We start from the raw sequence: 24,505 nt of genomic DNA, 5'->3' as shown, positions 1-24,505 counted from the left end.
CCCGCCAATATGACCTATAAGAACATACAACATTTATAGATGAAAAGAAAACATTATACATTCAAGTACCCACGTTAGAGTAACTAAAGCATGCATTGTCAGGCAATCCAATAGAAACCGTGGACCAAGATCCGCTTGTCCCTGAGCTAAATCAGGCCAGCCAGGCAATCTGCCCCAACAGCCCATTGTGTAACGAAATCAGCTGGCATTTTCTTGGGCGTATCTTAGATTTGATGATAATTCAAAATATGTGTTCAAAATAGACAGTGTATATTCAAAAATATATATCCCTAAGCCAGATGCATTAGCTCTCAACTAAGTTAGCCATTAAACTTTTGAAGGTGGTAACAGCATTTGTCAAGTTTTGTCCAGACTCTTTCAGAGGCGAAGTCACATGGGCGTGCGCTCTTAAGCTTATAAAGTGAGCGAGTGAGTATGGTTTTACGCAGCTTTTTTTTTGCAATATTCCAGCAATATCACAGCGGGGACACCAGAAATAGGCTTCACACATTGTACCCATATGGGGAATCGAACCCGGCGCGAGGAGCGAACGCTTTATCCACTAGGCTACCCCACCGCCCCATGAGCTTATAAAAAGTTTTTGTTTTTTGTGACAGTTAAGAAACATGGGCTGGACATCATTCCGATATATATTTGTGGATTGCTGTCGCTGAACTGGACAGTACACCCGAACAAAATGTCTGTGTTAATTACACGAAGTTACCGAAATAAGTAACATTACGGATATCTCAACCTCTTCCTGTTGTCTGTTTAGCCTTGTAGTTGCATATAGGTTAGAGAGGGCGATTATCATATCTGTATCCGGCTAAACGGTGCGCGTTGAATACCACGTAGATTAGATAGCATTGGCGCCCTAGGTGTCGATGACGTCACACTGTTTAATCAACTGATATGTTTAACGATAAATCCAGTAAGGGTGATTGCAGTCAGGAGGTTAAGAGAAGAAGACAAATAGTTATTTGTGATGACATTAGTCATGTAGGTTTATAGGTGAAAATAAACATAAGATGACATCACCAGGACAGGCAGAAAAATATGTAGGAGAGCGTCAGTCAACAGGTGCATGGAATACAATAAATATGAGAAGACACCAGGCAGTAGGTTTATACATATTTTTTATACACAAGGCAGTAGGTTTATACATAGTTTTTATACACCAGGCAGTAGGTTTATACATAGTTTTTATACACCAGGCAGTAGGTTTATACATAGTTTTTATACATCTGGCAGTAGGTTAATGCATAGTTTTTATACACCAGGCAGTAGGTTTATACATAGTTTTTATACATCTGGCAGTAGGTTTATACATAGTTTTTATACACCTGGCAGTAGGTTTATACATAGTTTTTATACATCTGGCAGTAGGTTTATACATAGTTTTTATACATCTGGCACTAGATTTACACATGTTTTTATACACTAGGCAGTAGGTTTAAACATAGTTATTATACATTTGGCAGTAGGTTTATACATAGTTTTATACATCTGGCAGTAGGTTTATAGATAGTTTTTATACATCTGGCAGTAGATTTACACATATTTTTTATACATCTGGCAGTAGGTTTATACATAGTTTTTATACATCTGGCAGTAGGTTTATACATAGTTTTAAAACATCTTGCAGTAGATTTACACATTTTTTTTTATACATCTGGCAGTAGGTTTATACATAGTTTTTATACACCAGGCAGAAGGTTTATACATAGTTTTTATACATCTGGCAGTAGGTTTATACATAGTTTTTATACATCTGGCAGTAGGTTTATAAATAGTTTTTATACATCTGGCAGTAGATTTACACGTTTTTATTTATACATCTGGCAGTAGGTTCATACATAGTTTTTATACATCTGGCAGTAGGTTTATACATAGTTTTTATACATCTGGCAGTAGGTTTATACATAGTTTATTATACATCTGGCACTAGGTTTACACACATTTTTACAGGTCAAGCACTAGGTTTACACACATTTCTATACATCAAGCGGTAGGCTTTACACATTTTTTATACATCAAGCAGTAGGCTTTAAACATTTTTTATACATCAAGCAGTTGACTTATACACATTCTTCTATATCAAGCAGTAGGCTTTACACATTTTTATACATCAAGCAGTTGACTTACAAACATTCTTCTATATCAAGCAGTAGGCTTTACACATATTTATACATCAAGCAGTTGACTTACACACATTCTTCTATATCAAGCAGTAGGCTTTACACATATTTATACATCAAACAGTAGGCTTTACACATTTTTTATACATCAAGCAGTTGACTTACACACATTCTTCTATATCAAGCAGTAGGCTTTACACATTTTTATACATCAAGCAGTTGGCTTACATATAAAACAAATACATGATACCATAAGGTAATGGGATTTTTCAAGTTCAGCCATGGCAAGTTTTAATTAATCACAAGGTGCTACGCCATCTCATGTTGTTTAATCAAAGTTGCATTAAAACATTCTATAGATATTTGATATAGAAAGTTTCGTACAGGAAATCTTGATGTTAAGGTGTCGTCTTTCAGTTTAAGAGATGGAAGTAAACATGTCTACTGGACATTGGTATCGTTTTCACCAGCAAACAAATGTAGACGTAGCAAGACCCTGGATTCTCTTCCTGTTCACGACACCATGTCTACATAATGACTAGTAAGCATGTCCACATTACATTTACTTTAGTGTCTTGCAATGACACTTTCTCCACTTAAAGAACTAACTAGCTTTGTTTCGCTTCCGTCTGTGCTATCAGTCAGTGCCTTGGGCTGACGAGTCTTCTTACTGCGCAGTTGTTTATTTCCATTGTGCGGCTGTGAGTTATAGCCAGAACCGCCGTCTTATGTTCAGGTCGATGCACTATCAAATTTATGACATGGTTACAACGAAGTGTTCAGATCAACCACCTTTTGGTTATTATCCCCCGCCCCAACGAAGTTGGCGGGGGATATAGAAATGGGTTCCGTCCGTGTGTGTGTGCGTGTGTGCGTGTGTGCGTCCCGAAATCGTTTCCGGAGCAGAAACTCAGAAACCGTTAAATATTTCTCTACGAAACTTTGCATGTCTATCAGACTCATGCTGAACTGGTGCCTTTTGCTATTTAGGAATTTTATAAATTTTTATGTTTTACGTTTCCATGGCAACACGTTGGACTTAGGTTCTATAAGGGTGGTGTTCGTTTCCGGAGCATAACTCAAAAACTATTAAATACTTTCTTACAAAACTTTGCATGTCTACTAGGCACATACTGAACTGGTGCCTTTTGCTATTTAGGAATTTTATAAGTTTATATTTTTTACGTTTCCATTGCAACAAGTCGGATTTAGGTTCTATAGGGTAGAGTTTGTTTCCGGAGCATAACTTAAAACCCATTCAATACTTTCCAACAAAAACTTTGCATGTTTACCAAACACAAACAAGACTGGTGCCTCTTGCTATTTAGGAATTTTAGAAAAACATTTTTTTCACGTTTCCATTGCAATAGGTTGGACTTAGGTTCTACAGGGGTGGTGTTTGTTTCCAGAGCGTTAATACTTTCTTACAAAACATTGCATGTCTACCAGGCACATACTGAACTGGTGCCTTGTGATATATAGCACTTTTAGAATTTTTTATTGTTTATGTTTCCATGATAACAAGTTGGATTTAAGTTTTAATATAGGATTGGTTTATAACAAATAAACTGTTAAATATTTCCTTGCCAAACATTGCATGTCTATATATAAAGCGCATACTGAACTAGTGCCATTTGATATTAAGGAGTTTTAGAAATGTTTATTTTAGTATTTCCATTGCAGCTATTTTGACATGGGCTAAGAGAAATGTAGGGTCAGTTACCTGGTTTGGGACCATAACGTGTTAAAATGGGCGAGGGGTATAGATGACTTTGTCAACTACACGCTGTTATGGTAACAGTGAAGTCAACTTCATCAATCGGCATCTTCATCATCGGATGTCCGATTAAACATTGAAGGACCTAATGAATATACCTCTATGGCATGTGATGGCGTGAATACCATTGCCACTATTGCACAACATAGTTGTTTCACAGTAAGATGTCGATAAAATGTATGACATACATACACACTTAGAATATCACCAATAATATAGAAGATTAAAACAACTTCCACAACTAGTTGCGAAGATCTTGTTATTAAGCATTTGGAAATAGGGATCGTCTGTAGGCTTTATGAGGCTAAAACCTCACATACTTTAGGTCCTGGATTGTCAATGCAAGCCTTTCTTCTAATATACTTATTCAAACTGAAGACTCGTTAGGTCAAAGACACGCCGTGATATGACTGGAATACTGTTAAAAGCGGCGTTAAACACAACTCACACACTTAGATCAAAGAACATTGCCTTTCTAAACTCATTTCCCATAATACTTCACGAAATCAAAATACGTTTACAAAGACCATTCCCAGCCGTAACATAACACTAGCTTTGAAATACCCGGGCTATATCTAAACACGTACATTTTGGAAGGGAAATATTGTGTAATTAGTTCCCCGTGGGGCTAATTGCGGCCCTGTGTTTACCATCGTACCGCTAAACCAAACGTTCACTTAATCTCCTGAACGTGACGGACATATCTGATTTCAGCTCCGCTGAGAGTCATGTCTAATTACTATCAATAGATCTAAGAAGGATATACACCTGTTGATATTCAGATCTGTTAAGAACCCTATCCTATATTTGAATATACTGTATTTTACACGGCCTTTGGTGACGTCACGCACACGTGCACCAATCAGAGTATAGGTTGGCTAACCACAAGCTATAGTAATTCCCCTGTGGCAGTAATCTCCAAACCTATAACGCTCATCGAGACTCAGTCCCATTGGCTTCATCAGCTACATTCAATACAGTACCGGTTGGATAAATGTGACCTCCCACGACAATAGCAAGGTAAATGTGTTCATTGTTAGCCTCTTATGATTAGGGAAGTATGTATTCAATATATGCAAGATACTATGATATGATATATTTATTTATTATTTATTATATAATATCTATAAAACATGAAATAGTCATTGAAATCATGCAAAATTGCAATACCCTTCTTTAACATTATCACTTTTAATAATTTATATCAAGGATTTAGTTCCATATAAGCTTGGAACAATAATGTAGCAGAAAAAAGACAATATTGTCGCTTTCTCTGAGCCTATTCCATGAAAACGTATTCCCTTCCCTATTCACAAAGACAGTAAAAAAGTAGCGCCCCTTTGTTGTGCAAGGATCCTACTGGTTTTTACGATTTCGACCATATCGATAGCATGTGTTTATGAATCAATATTTATTAGTGATGATACCCGGTGTTCACTAAAAGTTGAGCGTATTCTGCCCCACCTGTGGTACCAGTCACAAACACATGCAAAGGCAAGTCAAGTGTTCACCTAAAATCACGGGAACATATGGTAAAGTCAAAATAGGGAATACGCGTCAATCATAACTTTGGTCTCTGAATATGGAAATTGAAAGCGTTACTAAGGCTTTGAATTCTTGATCAAACTCTGATCAAACAACTTTTGAGCAAGATCGTATGACGCTCTTTGAAATCTCCCAAGAACTCACTCACTCGCATTTCTTTCTTCGTAGAAAACCATGAAATGTAAATATCGCACATAACTCGTAAGTCTACATCATATTTGTGGCAGTACGATTCTTGTCAGTATCAGGACAGTAAACACAGCAACAAAAGTACCAACATTTAACATTTAAAGCTTTTGTAATGTCCCTGAATGTATAAGACATTTAACGCTGAAATGTAGCTCAAGGTATTTATCATGACATTTGCCTTTGTTTAATATGGCAACACCAGGTCAGTGCTCATGTTGATGACGTGCGTTAAATGCCTATTTAGGTTGATAATGCCTGAACGCCTTTTATACCACATCTATCAATACCAACTCAATCGTTAGATCCAGTGACTTGTAACAAACATCTCCAGCCATCTGTGACACTGTGATAACCATTAGTAAATATAGAGGAATTGGGGATATATATATATATATATATGTATGTATGTATGTATGTATGTATGTATGTATGTATGTATGTATGTATGTATGTATGTATGTATGTATATATATATATATATGTATATATATATATATATATATAGATATATATATATATATGACAAGATATGCGAACATTAGAGTGTGGCATTTATAGGGAGGTTTCTCACCTCTTTACTAGCATTTACTTTAATGGATCGGTTCGCCGTGAATAGCTGGATAATGGGTGATGCGGCGTAAAACAATATTCATTCCTTCATTTAATAAATCGGGAGGTGACTTTGATGACAGCTTGGCGTCGTGCTCCAACGATCACTGGATTGTCTGGTCCAGGCTCGATTGTTAACGGGCCGCCGTCGTAATGCAGGGATATTGCTGGGTGCGGCGTTAGGCAACAAACCAAAACATACTTTTTATGACAATTGTGTGAGTGACCGGTGCTACAGGTAGAGCAGGACATTTCCCCTTTGCCGAGCACCTGTTGTAATCACTGAGTTTCAGTGATGCAGTCATATAATTTTCATCACAATTTTGACTTTTACGCCAAATGGAATAAGTTTGGGCAGATAATCGAGACTGATTATTCTCCGCTGTTTACGTAATGAATTTTCAAAGGAAAGCATTCACTGTTAATGTATTATTGCCTTCGATGTGCCTCCGTTACCTGTAAGACTGTCTAAAGTAGGACCAATTTAGACGCAACTTATACCTGCTGCGAGTAGATTTCATAATCAGTGGGGTGACTGCGTACGAACCCATCACCAGCCAAGTTCTTAATTGTGTTTTCCTTGCCGCAGGCCTTGTTTTAGTAGTAAAAATGTAATCAATATTTTGGGGGATATCAAGTCGTTGTGTCATCCTAGATCTATTGACAAAATGGATTACTTCTTGCGGGCAGGGGTGGTAGGGTAGCCTAGTGGTTAAGGTATTCGCTCGTCACCCCGAGGTTCCGGGTTCGATTCGATACCATTTGTGGTATTCCTTCCGTGATAATGATGGCATATTGCTAAAAGCGGCGCAAAACAATACTCTCACTCACTCTTGAAGGCAACGAGTTAAAAAGGAAAAATATGCAATAAATCAGGAAACATATGGTGTGTTGTTGTAAAAAACACACGGAGATAAGCGACTCAGTAAAATGTTAACTATGCGATATCAGTGTAGCTGCCGCATACAAATGCAAGCAGAGTTCAGAGTGCAAGTAAGATTTTGTATATGTGCATATATCGCCTAGATACTTCCGCGGATAAGCTTGGGCATGTAGTCTGTCTGGAGCAAGGTGGGCGAACTCTATCACATAGGTATAGCTGTTACAACAGCTCGAGAAACCGAACATACCTGCTGACATCGATCCCGACCCCGACCCCTAAGATACCCTTGACAACAGTTACCAGCCACTTGCGCAGTCCCTACAACTGTCCCCTAACATACGTGCTACAACTACAGAAGCAGATTACATACCAGGGTTTGCTAGGTGACACTTTTTGTCTCATCCTCGACCTTTGCATTAAGCAAGGGATGGGAAACGTACGTGTGTTGACGGTCCTTGGAGGGGGTGGGGGACAGAATAGCTCACTTTGCTTGATCAGACTTAACACTGATTCCTTGTGTGAAGAATGTAAACACAGAGATAAGTTACTTTGTTGTGAAGATGAAAGGATGGCCACGAAATAAAACACAGTACGTATGTTTAAAACTGCTGGACAATGGATGGTCATCGCCATTGTGTATGGGGTTGGTTATTATACCAATACTCTTCAACACCATATATACATACATAGAATGCCAACAATCTCTCCTGTTCTGAATTTTGCTTATAGTCAAACAAGATATCCATGGCAACAGAACGAATCTCGATTGCGATTATTGTTCTCGTCACTGATAACCCTAACTTAACATTAATTTCTGCGCTGACTATTTGTTGTATAAAGACAATTTTTGCTCGGCAAAATTTAACTATACTGTCTATTGGTAAAGTATTTTGTACACCACTGGAAAGGTTTCGACATGATGTATCTTAAAACAATAATATTGTAATGTTTTCACAACGAGGTTCGGACACATGACCGTGGTCAGTCAGGGTATTAATGACGACGCACGACCCCCAAGGGCTGTGCAGGCCTAGGGTGGATACCGCAGAGGTGTGAGCAGAAGTTGGTTGTCTCTTTCACACAGAATAATTGTCCGAACCTCTGGCTCATGTGAGTGACTATTGTTTCACGCAGCTTTTAGCAATATTACAGCAATATCAATGGGCTTCACACATTGTCCCCATGTGGGGAATCGAACCCGGGTCTTCGGCATGACGAGCGAACGCTTTAACTACAAGGCTGCGCAACCGCCCCATTAATTCACTGTAAGTGCGTGGGTGAGACTAGCATGAAACCCATGTTGGCAGGTGGAATGAGGGGGGCTGTTTCCAGATTCATAATGTGAGCTACTGCTACCAAAGATTCTCCAGCAAATAAACTCTACTCCCTTGTCATTTGCAGTGCAATAATTACCTGCATTGAAGACAAGCTTTCCTGTTCATCAGTCTAAGACCAAATGCCACCTGCAGTGATGACCTTTCTCAGATTTCTTGCACATTACACCGACATTTGCAGTGTACAGTGATCCGGCTTGACTTGGGACGGCTTGGGCGAAGGTCGCATTACGGTGCAAGCAATTACGTGGACAGGGTTAGTGTGTCAACAGAAACATCACTTCTAATTTATATACGGGTCACTGTTGAGGCATTTCAAATATTAATCAAATATTTGAATAGTGAACAAATACTTCTGTGATGCCATTACTTAAGTAATATTTCATCAGTTAACAACACTTAATAATACCACTGAGTGGTAAGAACATCCCCTCTCAATGCGAAAGCGGTACTTTAAATATAAAAAAACACAATGTTGTGATACCATTGCAATATTGTGTGTCCACTGCAATAGTGGTACATGAAATAGTGAAATGCATACAGTTTTATAACCCACTGCAGTAGTGGTACTTTAAATAGTTAACAACACTATTATGAGCCCCCTGCAATAGTGGTACGTGAAATAGCTAAAAACACTTTTATGAAACAACTGCAATAGTTGTACGTGAATTAGTAAAACACATAAGTTTTATGACCCACTGCAATAGTGGTACTTTCAATGGTTAACAACACTATTATGAGACCACTGCAATAGTGGTACTTTCAATGGTCAACAACACTATGTGCCCATGATTACTGTCTGGTGTGAATTCATGAATTAATTCTGATGAATACCACACATCTTTTTAAACAAGGTATATGTAGAATCAAACGCAAGGAAAGGTTTATGGTTAACATTATTTTCTTCATTTCATTTTCTGTACGTCTATTTACATTATTTTCTCTATTGGCACTGTTTTCTCTATTGATACTATTTTCTCTTTTTATACTATTTTTCTATTGATACTATTTTCTCTGTTGATACTATTTCTCTATTGACACTGCTTTCTCTCTGGATTCTATTTTCTCTATTGGTACTGTTTTCTCCATTGATACTATTTTCTCTAGTGACAACGCTTTCTCTCTGGATACTATTTTATCTATTGATACTATTTCTCCATCGATACTATACGTATTGAAGCGCAGCATCGATGTAAGCTGTTGTTTCGTCACATCCCTACTTACTTACATCCAAATATATACAATATACTACAGGGTACTACTAAACACTATTCTTATATAGAAAGGGAAAAAAACCAGGGGATAATTAGAAAAGAAAAATCTACTGGGAATCAGCGCCATAGCTGACGAGAACTGTTCCCACAAGCCAGTTGCAGTGTGTATGTATGAGCATTTGTTATCAACAAACCACCTGACCTGACGTTCAGTAACGGACCCTTTTCTATTTGTGCTGGTCACGGGCCTCGGACCAGCAGTTAAATTGACTCCAGAATTATCCCGCTGCATATACTTCGGTGCCTCGCTGCGATCATAGTGCCAGTGTTATTGTAAAATAGATTAATAGTTTTCTTCGAAATATATCGATTAGTGGTTTACAAGTACAGTAAACTACGGTTATAACGAACTCAAAGGGACTACTAATTTTAGTTCGTTATAACCGTAATTCCTTATAAGCATATATACAGCATAACTACAGCATTTAGTCGGGACTAAAAAGTTAGTTCGTTATATCCGTTAGTTCGCTATAAGCGTGTTCGTTATAACCGTATTTTTCTGTATTTATGTTCTATTTTTTTCAAATTACGTCTCGTCTTGTGTTAAAAATCCAGTAATTTTCAAATCACCGTTTTTTGATGTGGCAAATATTTATACAATGGATATATGTGCGTGTTGCTATAAATGTCGGTATTTCACATAAACAATTAATGACTTACTGGTATTGTTACTTGCGGTCATATTACAATGACGGTTTATACAACCCCGGCGTCTGTACAGGAAGCTAAAGTAGATATGTTGTTAATATGACGGTTTATACAACCCCGGAGTCTGCACAGGAAGCTAAAGTAGATATGTTGTTAATATGACGGTTTATACAACCCCAGAGTCTGTACAGGAGGCTAAAGTAGATATGTTGTTAATATAACGGTTTATACAACCCCGGCGTCTGTACAGGAAGCTAAAGTAGATATGTTGTTAATATGACGGTTTTTACAACCCCGGCGTCTGTACAGGAAGCTAAAGTAAATATGTTGTTAATATGACGGTTTATACAACCCCGGAGTCTGTACAGGAAGCTAAAGTAGATATGTTGTTAATATGACGGTTTATACAACCCCGGCGTCTGTACAGGAAGCTACAGTACATATGTTGTTAATATGACGGTTTATACAACCACAGAGTCTGTGCAGGAGGCTAAAGTAGATATGTTGTTAATATGACGGTTTATACAACCCCGGCGTCTGTACAGGAAGCTAAAGTAGATATGTTGTTAATATGACGGTTTATACAACCCCAGAGTCTGTACAGGAAGCTAAAGTAGATATGTTGTTAATATGACGGTTTATACAACCCCAGAGTCTGTACAGGAGGCTAAAGTAGATATGTTGTTAATATGACGGTTTATACAACCCCGGCGTCTGTACAGGAAGCTAAAGTAGATATGTTGTAAATATGACGGTTTTTACAACCCCGGCGTCTGTACAGGAAGCTAAAGTAGATATGTTGTTAATATGACGGTTTATACAACCCCAGAGTCTGTACAGGAAGCTAAAGTAGATATGTTGTTAATATGACGGTTTATACAACCCCAGAGTCTTTCCAGGAGGCTAAAGTAGATATGTTGTTAATATGACGGTTTATACAACCCCAGAGTCTGTACAGGAAGCTAAAGTAGATATGTTGTTAATATGACGGTTTATACAACCCCGGCGTCTGTACAGGAAGCTAAAGTAGATATGTTGTTAATATGACGGTTTATACAACCCCGGCGTCTGTACAGGAGGCTAAAGTAGATATGTTGTTAATATGACGGTTTACACAACCCCAGAGTCTGTACAGGAAGCTAAAGTAGATATGTTGTTAATATAACGGTTTATACAACCCCAGAGTCTTTCCAGGAGGCTAAAGTACATATGTTGTTAATATGACGGTTTATACAACCCCAGAGTCTGTACAGGAAGCTAAAGTAGATATGTTGTTAATATGACGGTTTATACAACCCCAGAGTCTTTCCAGGAGGCTAAAGTAGATATGTTGTTAATATGACGGTTTATACAACCCCGGAGTCTGTACAGGAAGCTAAAGTAGATATGTTGTTAATATGACGGTCTATACAACCCCAGCGTCTGTACAGGAAGCTAAAGTAGATATGTTGTTAATATAACGGTTTATACAACCCCGGCGTCTGTACAGGAAGCTAAAGTAGATATGTTGTTAATATGACGGTTTATACAACCCCAGAGTCTGTACAGGAAGCTTCAGTAGATATGTTATTAATATGACGGTCTATACAACCCCAGCGTCTGTACAGGAAGCTAAAGTAGATATGTTATTAATATGACTGTTTATACAACCCCAGCGTCTGTACAGGAGGCTAAAGTAGATATGTTGTTAATATGACGGTTTATACAACCCCGGCGTCTGTACAGGAAGCTAAAGTAGATATGTTGTTAATATGACGGTTTATACAACCCCGGCGTCTGTACAGGAAGCTAAAGTAGATATGTTATTAATATGACTGTTTATACAACCCCGGCGTCTGTACACGAAGCTAAAGTAGATATGTTGTTAATATGACGGTTTATACAACCCCGGCGTCTGTGCAATAAACAACAGGTGAGGAGATTGCGTTGTAGAGGAAGACATGCCAGAGTGCGATACACCTGGATTCCTGGTCCAGCGTCCGTGCATTATCAATAAATATAAAGATCTACAACAACACTACGCCAGTGTTGTGGCAGAGATTATGATATAGCAATGACGTTGACAAAAATGACGTTGTGACGACAGTGGACCAGGGATTACAACCATTGTGGGATGTAGAGTGGGATATTTTCCACCATCCTTCCACATGCCTCGTGCCGCCATGTAAGACAACGGTCGGTCGAGACAGCATGTCGTCCTGTGTCGCACTCGGGGGTAGGAATGTCAACATTGTAGACGCTCGCTCGCTCCACCGACAGACGGAAATCGAAGCTACCGTTACCTACCTTCAGTGTAACGCCGTCATCATCTCGCAACGTCAAAAATGTCTCATCTTGTTTTCCCGTTGCACGGAGAATGAATGGACAGCGCTGTTTACGGGATTCAAACGGTTTCCAATCAATTATGGGTCGTTTTGTGCACCTTTATGTTTGCTGACTAAGCTGTAAACATTTGAGGGATCTCTTGAGCAAACGAACGGGAGGTTTAGATAGCCGGGTCTTGTGAGAAGTTAGTTGTTTCCTCAGTCCGAGGAGACTGCTGGACGTTCGTTAGACACCGTGTTCAGGAGCTCATCTATACACTGTTCACCTAGAGACCACTGTACCCCTCGTGACGTTAACGTGGACGGATATCGTGACTATGTTTTGACATAGTGCTCGTGAAATGACGCGTGCGCGAACAGTATGGCTGACGGGTTGGAGCGGTAAGTTAATAAATTATGATTAAATTAAAATTAAAATTATTGGCTTTGGGGCCAAGAGGCCTGGAGAAAATGCATAAACCAGCATATATGAAAGAGATGAAAATGTTATATATTAATCTATATTGTTTAATTAAAAATTAAATGATAATATCTATAGCGTGTATATTTCTATACATCATCTTTGTATACAGCCATGATTTTGTCCCCGTGCCCTGAAGAGAGAGATATATAAATAGAGATAGCTTGACGTTTCATGCCCTGTTGAAATTCCCGAATGGAATTCTTGTGTATGTCACCTAGTGCTGGCCCATCTCGATGCGCCACGTCTTCTCTGGGCTAGAAAGTTACAGTGATGTATTACCGTGCAGGTTAGCGGCAAGTGTTATGTCGCATGGCTGTCACTGCTGTCGCAACAACGTCGCAACAACGTGCCCACTGGACCCAGGAAACAGGAATTCTGTCTTACATCCTCACATTGAGAACCGCTTTTAATACGTTCCTTTAGGCGATCAATCACCAGACATATGCTGAATATGTAAACCATCTGACATATAATGAGATGGTTTTGCAAGGTCAATTTGTTTTTTTATGTTTTTAGTTTAACTTTAACTGAATGAAAAGGCTTCATTGTTGTGTAAAAAAATATTTGTCTTGTAGGGACGTCATCACGTTTGTGATGAAGCATTATCAGTTCTGGAACAGCTCTCTGTATCATATGCCTTGCCCTCATATGGTTGAAGGCGTGATAATTACATGTGTAGGGTATCCGTATATCATGTCAAGATGGTGAGTCACATCAGCCCGGGATGTCAGGAGGCAATGACCCCATACGTCTGTGGGTGGTTTCTTTGACACATCAAAGTACGAAGAACAATTATTTTGCAAATTATATTCCAAATGTGGCTCACATCATATGAGCATTACTATCGTATTAAGTGCCTATTTGTCATCTATTGTCGGATATGTTCGTTCGCCCTTTTTGGTTACCAGCATAAATAGGATCAGTAGGGCGATGAGAAATATATGAACGTCAGTAACCTAGTTTGATGAACTGGTGACACGTTTCTTACAAGCATGTCTGGCTCAGTCATCTGTGCAGAGTTGCGATTATGTTTCTAGGTTTGTCAGCACGGGGATCATACCCGTGCTCGTGGGTTTCATCTGGGACCTGCATCACTTCGGGCTTTCCTCCCACATCAAGCTGACAAGCAGTGATATAACTGGAATACTGTTCAAAGCGGCGTTAAACACAACTCACTCACTCACTCTGACAAGTGATGCTGGTAATGCTGTAGAATGTTAGTCAATTGCATTCAACCACGAACTGGAAGTGTTAATACCTCGTGGTTCCTCTTCTATAGTTTATGCTTGGTATTATGGAACAAAAACACGATGATTTGGCCCCGAAGATGCAGATTCGGAAACCAAACATTGTATAACTAAAGATAGGGACGTCATCATCTTTTGGGAGGTGTTCACAGCCATCAGTTCATGGTTTCCACCTGTTTTAAATCAATATAAAGATCTGCTTAGTGTCACGGTTGTGTTTGTCGTCAAGGTCACGACGTCAGTTTACCAAAGTCAAATAACATCACGTGGGCGTTCATCATTTAGGCTGTTTCCTCTTCTGCTCGACAAGTTGCGTAAATACACGAAACTAAATAGTAACAAAATAATGGGGAATGTGTAAGGTTTATAACTATTTGTTATCGCGGACACACTTCCTCTGTCGCGTAGTGATACAACCATGTGGATGCTTGATAGCCAAGCACAGTGTGAGATGGTCAATACAAAGGTCAAATGTCACCCACAATAATTGTCAAAATGTTATCAACAATATATCCTGTTTTAATGACTCACAGCCTAAGCCTGAATGTGTATATGCTAAACAGAGATTACGGTGAATCCCGTGACCTCGTTCACTGATCACTAAAAGGGGGTTATTCCGTAAGGGTCTGATAAACACCCTGCTGAGGGGGTGTTTTATTAATCATGTATTTCCTATGACGCCCGGACCCACTCTACAACAGTATCGCGTATCTTTCTAGATGTAAGAAATATGTAAACACTTGGAAATAAAACGCGTGGAAGGATCGCATTGTTTTCATTCGAATCGGCTCCAGTTTGTTAAAACACAGTGAAAGTAGGTGAGATTATTCTTTCTTTACTTTCAAAGTTATATACAGTAAAAACCCATTAATCCGGACGCACAGTGCAAATGTGAAGGGTTCGGGTTCGGGTTCTGGTTGGGTTAGGGCTAGCGCTAGGGTTAGGGTATGGGCTAGGGTTAGGGCTAGGGTTAGGGTTAGGGTTAGGGTTAGGGTTAGGGTAAGAAGTAAGGTTAGGGATAGAGATAGGGATATATTAAATATTGACGAATCATTGTTGTTTCAATTGTATATTATATGTACACAGTAAATGTCCCCATAGCCGAGTGTCTGATCTTAAAGGGTTTCAGCTTTCACAGTTTCAAGTTGTATAAGAATGTTCTTGTAATCTTCCCTTGATTAACATAAATGGATATTGATATGAAATTATTTATTTTTTTACATTAATAGTATTTACACTAATCATCGAATATACAGCATGTGACAAAACCAAGTATGTTTGATTGACAAGAGTTTCTTGCTCCTAATGTGCTAATGTGACAGCCTGGAGGGCCTTTTTTATAGCCGAGTCTCGTGATTAACGAGAAGTCATGTAGCTCATTTCAATACGTTTTATGACAATAGGACGTATTAATATGGATAGGTGTGTCAGTAATGACTGTGAGGCTGGCCAGCTTGTGAGTTCCCCACCAGTCAGTCAGATGCCCGACCCTGCGGACAGGAGGACCTGGGAAACGTCAGTGTCGCTGTAAAGTGACAGGACAATAGGGCGTGGCAAGGTAGAAAAGCGGACGTCACCCCTTACCGTGTACAATGGGCAGGTAGGAACCGATCTGGCAAACGAGAAAGATCGAACTGCGTTCTTGCGCAAGAAACGCCACTGTCTGTTGATTTTCCCCTGTTTGTGTACTGTGTCGCTGGAACAAGTTGTGTTTGGTAATTAGGACTGTGGCTCTGTTGTTGTTTGTCGTTGTTATTTGGATGCAGGTGGTGTTTCCTTGTTCATAGTTTACAATAAAAAGATTTTCTCTTCCTTGGTGTTTCTTTGACAGTGTGTTATTGGTTTAGATGTTTTCTGATGGTTTGTTAAGTTGGTTGATAGGGGAAAATGCTACGAAATCAACACTCACTTGAAAATGACTGACATGTTGCTGAATATGTACCGTCTATACATTTGTTTTGACAAAAGTATGGATATGATCAACCACGTGTGTTGATAGTGACTTCCCAGATGACATTATGAAAAGCTCTTAGTTGATTGCGCTAAACGCGGCACCACCACAGGCGGGTTTAATTTGGGTTGTCACATTTGTCGGATATTTGGTGGTAACGTTCTGTGTTTCAAACAATACTGTATTATATTAGATGGGCTCTGTAAGGAACTTTGACTTTTTTACGTCTGAGCCTTTTACAGCTGTGTATGATTCTTGTAATGTTATTGTTATGTGTTCTCCACGTTCATCGCTGTTCCTCTACGTCCTATGTGTCTCTACATTTATATGACTCGTTATTTCTGTCTTCCCATAAGTTGCTCTGGCTTTCCATATGTTTCTGTGCGTTACTCGCAGACTGTTTCCTATACGTCTCACATGTTCCTATGTGTGTCTTATGTTTCTTTGTGTTCCTCAATGTCCTCCTCTGTGTTCATCCATGTTAGTATACACTCATGTATGTTCCCCTCTTCCTCAATGTTCATCCATGTTCCCCTCTTCCTCTATATTTCACTGTTCCTAATTGTTTCTCAATGTTACCATGTTCCTCTATGTTCCCCGTTCCTCATTGTTACCTGTTCCTCAATGTTCCTCGTACCTCAATGTTCCTCTATGTTTCCCGATTCTCTATGTTCCCTGTTCCTCAATGTTTCTCTATATTCCCCTGTTTGTAAATGTTCCTCTATGCTCCATGTTGCTCAATGTTCCTCTGTGTTCCCCAGTTCCTCTATGTTCCCCTGTTCCACTATGCCCCTCCCGTTCCTCTGTGTTCATGTTAGTTTACAGTCCACTTTGCCCCTCCTCAATGTTCCTGTATGTTCCCCTGTTCATCAATGTTCCTGTATGTTCCCCTGTTCCACTATGCCCCTCCTTATCCTCTGTGTTTTTCCATGTTAGTTTACGGTTCACTATGCCCCTCCTGTTCCTCTGTGTTCATCCATGTTAGTTAACTGTCCACTTTGTCCCTCCTGTTCCTCTGTGTTCATCCATGTTAGTTAACTGTCCACTTTGTCCCTCCTGTTCCTCTGTGTTCATCCATGTTAGTTAACTGTCCTCTTTGTCCCTCCTGTACCTCTGTGTTCATCCATGTTAGTTAACTGTCCACTTTGCCCCTCCTGTTCCTCTGTGTTCATCCATGTTAGTTAACTGTCCACTTTGCCCCTCCTGTTCCTCTGTGTTCATCCATGTTAGTTAACTGTCCACTTTGTCCCTCCTGTTCCTCTGTGTTCATCCATGTTAGTTAACTGTCCACTTTGTCCCTCCTGTTCCTCTGTGTTCATCCATGTAAGTTAACTGTCCACTTTGTCCCTCCTGTTCCTCTGTGTTCATCCATGTTAGTTAACTGTCCACTTTGTCCCTCCTGTTCCTCTGTGTTCATCCATGTTAGTTAACTGTCCACTTTGTCCCTCCTGTTCCTCTGTGTTCATCCATGTTAGTTAACTGTCCACTTTGTCCCTCCTGTTCCTCTGTGTTCATCCATGTTAGTTAACTGTCCACTTTGTCCCTCCTGTTCCTCTGTGTTCATCCATGTTAGGTAACTGTCCACTTTGTCCCTCCTGTTCCTCTGTGTTCATCCATGTTAGTTAACTGTCCACTTTGCCCCTCCTGTTCCTCTGTGTTCATCCATGTTAGTTAACTGTCCACTTTGTCCCTCCTGTTCCTCTGTGTTCATCCATGTTAGTTAACTGTCCACTTTGTCCCTCCTGTTCCTCTGTGTTCATCCATGTTAGTTAACTGTCCACTTTGTCCCTCCTGTTCCTCTGTGTTCATCCATGTTAGTTAACTGTCCTCTTTGTCCCTCCTGTTCCTCTGTGTTCATCCATGTTAGTTAACTGTCCACTTTGTCCCTCCTGTTCCTCTGTGTTCATCCATGTTAGTTAACTGTCCTCTTTGTCCCCCCTGTTCCTCTGTGTTCATCCATGTAAGTTAACTGTCCACTTTGTCCCTCCTGTTCCTCTGTGTTCATCCATGTTAGTTAACTGTCCACTTTGTCCCTCCTGTTCCTCTGTGTTCATCCATGTTAGTTAACTGTCCACTTTGTCCCCCCTGTTCCTCTATGTTCATCCATGTTAGTTAACTGTCCACTTTGTCCCCCCTGTTTCTCTGTGTTCATCCACGTTAGTTTACTGTCCTCTTTGTCCCTCCTGTTCCTCTGTGTTCATCCACGTTAGTTAACTGTCCTCTTTGTCCCTCCTCAATGTCTCTCTATGTTCCAACATGACTCTCAGGGCGCCGAGGGCACATTAAGTCAGGACTACCTTACTCTGTGGTGTAGTTTTACGACCGACGTTCACTAAGCCAGATTACACAGTGTTTCCCAGTCACTGTCAAGTCCATGTTAACAACGCAACAGTTTTTATAAGGCAAACCTAAAATATTGCATCAAGTAGGCTAGGCCTACCACAGTCCACACCTATTGAAAAGCAGATAAAATTTATGTTATCGCTACAGTTATTTTGCATTACGAAGACTTGATTGTAACCAGTAGAGGCAAGACATACCTATCTGTGTGCGTTTACAACATGGTACATACATTATAGGCGTGTAATACTACTGCTTCAACGCTGAAATGCATGCGGATAAATATGTTTGCATCCCAGATATGATGAATTAATATTTGCGATTCGGTGAGTTTTATTGACGATGTTAGAGGCATCCCATGATGAAGTTTACAAAGCCCTGAACGACTTCACGTGATTTTAGCCCACATTCCTGGCAACTATTTCAGATAGTACACATGTCATTAAAAATGCTGATTGGTAGAGAATTGCTTGCTAAGCCATGTCTAACCGTGTCTGACCAGATGGGTCAGTAAGCCTCTAATACAGTGACCTCTCAGCAAACATGACCAGCTGGTCAACAGGGTCAGGTTTAACTGCAATTAAATTATTCATATGTTAAGAAAGACAATTATATTCAATGATTTTAAGCAGAATTTCAGTTAAAAAATCTTCAGCGATAACTACCACACTTTTAATATTACTAACAACAGGAGTCCTAGTCAGCTAATTCAGCAAAAATGTAGCACAACAAGTTCACAGCACACCTAGTGTATGGTTTATTTATTTGGTTAAAAATCGGTTATGTTGACAAACCCAAAATAAGAATACGTTGAAACCCATTCTCCATGAGTCCACTGGGATGTGTAGCTGACCAAATTCAGGTAGGATCTTGTTGTTCACCTATCTCGGACTGGCTGGGCCTGTCACACACCAGTTTCAATGTCAGACATTGTTTTTACCGATCAACAACAAACACAGGCTGGCCTACAGTGCTACAAGTCCAACACTTGTCAACATTGTCTCACGACTCTCTTGCCCCGGACTCACGTATTACACGGTAGCTTACAAAATAGCAGTACAGAAATGGCAGCATAATGTTTACTGTGTAGATTAGGAACATGCGATACATTTCTACGTGGATATACGCGCATTGTCATCAGTGAAATTCCAAGGCAGTGGTACAGAACACATGTGTGTAAACATGAATGTGTGTAATCACATCCAAATGTATCTCAATGGTTCGAATTAATAGATTATGACTCTCGGATCAAATTTTGGTGGTCTATTTGAATTCCTTTTTTTGACTGAAACATTTCTGACACTTTTTCTGACCACAGTAACCTCAATGACAAGTCAATCTACTGAACCACACAACTGACTTGGGCAGCCAAACAAATGCCCCCTTACCCAAAACGAAACAGCACTACGTTGTACAAAACAACGTAAGCACTACGACTGTCGTAAGTCTATGTTAAGGTATGAGAGTTACGATCACCTTAGCGCTGAAATCGCTTTGTACAACGGTACCCTGACCTTTACCCTATGGTGTAGCCACTTATGGTATACGAACAAGTCTTATTTGGTAAATCGGTTAAAATCAACTTTTGAATTTCTGTACTACTATACTGAAACAGTATGGCACGGTGTCATTATTTTCCACTTCATGGAATCGTGTAATATCTCAGCATTTATTTCCCCAGTCAACATAACCTTACCTGACCGTGAACACCAATGGTGTTCACAGTCGCAATGACAGACAACCAGCCTCACGCCGCTGTCAGTGACATCAATAACGTCTCATTATTTAGGGGTTGGCTCCCTGTTTGTCCGTACTCGCTCTTAGACAGGCGGGGCATGCGCCATGATAATCATTGAGGACTTCCAGACAAGGCTTATACCAGGCCGATACAAACGTGCTGGAAATTGGTAAACACGTCCCCCCAATCCCACCTGTTAAATAAACGTCAGTAAATACGGTAATCGCTAGGCAAACGTCGACCACATTCATTGCCTTCTTTACAACCTGCGTTTGCTTAATCATAGGGCTATAGGCTTACAAACAAAGCATTTTGACGCAAACTTAATATGTGGGTGCAAACTGAGTTGATTTGATTAGGCATTTTCCACACCAGAAAGTCGTATATTTGGCAGCTTCTAGATGCGCTGCCGGGGAGATGGATAGAGCGGGTTTCCTACGCCAACGTTGTGACATTTCCTTCTGATTTCGGCTCACAATACTGTGTAACACATGACGTCAAGGGCAAGCTTGTACTTCTATCTGTTGGCGCTCTCTGTTGGCCGGCTGCGGTTGTATATATAAGGTACATTGTGTTGCAGAGACCCTCAGTCAAATTAGGTCTGAGTTACCGTGCTCGTTACTTCACTTCACTCCAGGCTTTTATATGGTGTATTCATCTCACAGTGTCTATTTAATTTTTAATATATATGCGTTTAAATATGCTGGATAGTTGGAGCATGTCGGGCATCAATTTTCAGGTTGAACTGGCGCGTCAAATATATACCTCATTTTGCATAGTTATTTTGAATTGCTGGAAATATTTAGGATGAAAATGACAGCTGTCGAATTACGTTAAATTGGAGGATTTTTTTCGTTTTATTTTATCTACACATACCATTATAATGCTTTTGCACTCGGGAAACCTCTTCCAAGTCACACGTAATGACGCTCAGTCACCCGAGACAATGTCTAGGTCACTGGGACACACGTGACACGTGATGCACCTTCACGTTATCACCAAGCCAGGCCTATTGCCTAGCTCATCGCAGTAAGTCAACTGAAGCGTTCAAGGCTACCAATGTCATAAACTGTCCGCGGAGCCAATAATCTTTGCGCACCACAGAGCTGATTTCGGGGTATATCTGAAGATATAGCTGAGGTCGTGTAACATTAGATGAGGCTCCTGCATCGAACGTACTATAATTCCAAGAAAGGTGAGCTACAATAGTATTCTGTATATGGATATCTGCAACGTTCCCTCTGTATACAAAGGTAACTTTAACGTTCCCTTGTCTTGCGTCTGTACACAAGATGATTCCAATGCATTTTTTTTACACCGAAAGAAATCTGAGTCCCAATGTCTCACTTTTGTGTACAGGACGACTTCAAGATCCCCATGTCTGACTTTTGTATACAGGATGACTTTTGGATGACCCCATCTGTCTTGTCTGCCTATAATGTTCCCTTGTCTGACTTCTGTATACAGGATGACTTCACGATGACCTCATCGGTCTTGTACGCCATTAATGTTCCCTTGTCTGACTTCTGTATACAGGATGACTTCACGATGACCTCATCTGTCTTGTACGCCTATAATGTTCCCTTGTCTGACTTCTGTATACAGGATGACTTCACGATGACCTCATCTGTCTTCTATGCCTATAATGTTCCCTTGTCTGACTTCTGTATACAGGATGACTTTACGATGACCTCATCTGTCTTCTATGCCTATAATGTTCCCTTGTGTGACTTCTGTATACAGGATGACTTCACGATGACCTCATCTGTCTTGTATGCCTATAAAGTTCCCTTGTCTGACTTCTGTATACAGGATGACTTCACGATGACCTCATCAGTCTTGTATGCCTATAATGTTCCCTTGTGTGACTTCTGTATACAGGATGACTTCACGATGACCTCATCTGTCTTGTATGCCTACAATGTTCCCTTGTCTGACTTCTGTATACAGGATGACTTCACGATGACCTCATCTGCCTTGTATGCCTATAAAGTTCCCTTGTCTGACTTCTGTATACAGGATGACTTCACGATGACCTCATCTGTCTTGTATGCCTATAATGTTCCCTTGTGTGACTTCTGTATACAGGATGACTTCACGATGACCTCATCTGCCTTGTATGCCTATAATGTTCCCTTGTCTGACGTCTGTATACACCTGGCTTTGTCTGACAGTCTTTATACAAGAGTACTTTCGTGAACACATGCGTTACACCAATGTTGCCTTGCTTGGCCTCTGTATAGCCATGTCTGACCTGTGTACAGAAATAACGCAATCACGCAATAGCTTGTCCAACTACTTGCAGTGGTTCTGATGGGATGACTCTTTGTTTCAGGATGGCCTGGTTTGGCGCGTTTAGAAATAGTCACGGCTTCTCCTGGTACGACGACAACCCCTCCGCAGCAACAGTTGACATCCCCCTGGCAGCGGTCACTTACTTCTGTATTCTGGTTTCCGTGGCAACACTGATAGCATCTCTTGGAATCAGAGGCAAAGATGTGAGTATAGCTCAATCATGTTCAAAATGTGTAATTTTATTGCATGTTTTTAATTATTTTTAAATATTTGAATATTTTGATATTGATAAGGCGTACTGCTTTACCCGAAGAGGTTGTGAAGTGGTTGTAGGTTTAATGTTCATTGGGATAAAATATGTCCTTTTTTGCAGAGGTGGATAACAGCACTGCGAGCGATTTACGGGCTGGCTGTTGGTTCTATCATATTGGGTAAGTTGGACATTTTGCTTCAAATTAAGTAGTGACATAGAATAGATTATAAACAACATAAGGCGAATGTCAACGAGGTATGGTTTTAAATAACCTCATTGCACGAAATGACCAACTGCAGAAATACATCATCCATTTGACGCTTTCATGTGATTGTATCTGTTTGAGAAATTCCTTCTGAATCGAAAAATACCATTTGGTAAAGACTCAGAAAGAAATACTAGACGAGAACAGTAACTCCGCGAAAGGTGAAAAAACATGTGGTGAGGTTCAACGGGTTTATTCAAGACGACAGATAAATGCGCCTAAATATTTAACAGACAGATAAACAAGGGTTTACGTTCTTTTGACGGGAGGATTTGTGGCATGGTTTAATGGGCATTTAACGGGTTTTATCAAGAGGAGAGAGTAAATGCGCCTAAATATTGAACCGACAGATACACAAGGTTTTACTTTCTTTTGATAGAGAGATTTGTGGCATGAATAATCGTCCGTTTTATGTAGATAATGATTTGAAGAGATCAATACATTAACTTCAGATTTTGTTGGCGTAGAATCATAAAAGTGTCAATCTGCATAGACTCAAAGCAGAAACGTGTAGATGAAGACTCTGGTGACTTTTGTACTGAAGCATCGGTTACAAATATTGTTACAAACATGCCGGGAAAGAAACAGGTCAATAACTTCAGGACAACGCCATAATTACCGAATAAGTATGGGAAATTGTGAGTTCGTGTTATTTCTAATTTCTTTCGAATACCTATCACAGTGATGCAACTGCTTTTATAGGGTTTGAGATGATAATTTTATTACAATATTACAAGCAATGGCAGGAATTAAGTCTGACACTTAATATCGGACACAAGTCGGTACTTTGAGTCGTGTTCAACAGGTAGCTAACGGCATCACGCCTCCCAGTGATTTTAACACATAAACCCGTCAAGCAGCCTTAGTCACGAGTGACATTTGACCTCCACGTGCAGAAATGATGTCGTCTGGCACGGTCTTGTTCAGCCATTTTGAATGACAGCTATAGGAAGTTGCTTCTGATTTGAATCACGTTTTCACAGACAGTGGGTTCTTTCATTTCGAAAAGATTGACACAAACCTTTAAAAACATTACTCATCAATTGCATTGTTAGTGGAACATCTGCGAATGTTTCTGTAAACTGGAGAATTATGTAAAAAACATGTCAAAAACATATGCATAATATTTTGTTTTCATGATATGGTTTGTAAATTCAAATGACATTTCGTTTACTGTATGAATATAAGCCACATTTTAGCATTACCGCTGGGCGCTTACTCAGATATTGGAT

General features: G+C 39.9%; 1 protein-coding gene across 6 annotated transcripts in view; it reads left to right on the top strand.

Annotated features, from left to right (window-relative positions):
- LOC124112195 (dual oxidase maturation factor 1-like) overlaps positions 1-24,505 on the top strand; it is a 41,987-nt gene that overhangs the window by 8,089 nt on the left and 9,393 nt on the right. The window contains exons 2-4 of one of the 6 annotated variants that reach the window (XM_046472199.2): positions 8,543-8,731; positions 22,796-22,958; positions 23,129-23,186. In XM_046472199.2, coding sequence (XP_046328155.2) covers positions 22,797-22,958; positions 23,129-23,186 — 220 coding nt within the window. In that variant the 5' untranslated portion in view covers positions 8,543-8,731; position 22,796. Of the gene's footprint in view, positions 1-4,915; positions 4,936-8,542; positions 8,732-15,903; positions 16,032-21,004; positions 21,025-21,487; positions 21,656-22,795; positions 22,959-23,128; positions 23,187-24,505 lie in introns of those variants that run through there. The other 5 variants (XM_048382115.1, XM_046472196.2, XM_048382116.1 and 2 more) reach the window with 5 other exon arrangements.

Source organism: Haliotis rufescens, unplaced genomic scaffold (genome assembly GCF_023055435.1).
Source record: "Haliotis rufescens isolate VD_foot unplaced genomic scaffold, xgHalRufe1.0.p SCAF_4, whole genome shotgun sequence".
Taxonomy (NCBI): Eukaryota; Metazoa; Mollusca; class Gastropoda; order Lepetellida; family Haliotidae; genus Haliotis; species Haliotis rufescens.
The sequence above is the reverse complement of the archived record's forward strand: the minus strand, read 5'-3'. Positions and strand labels throughout refer to the sequence as shown.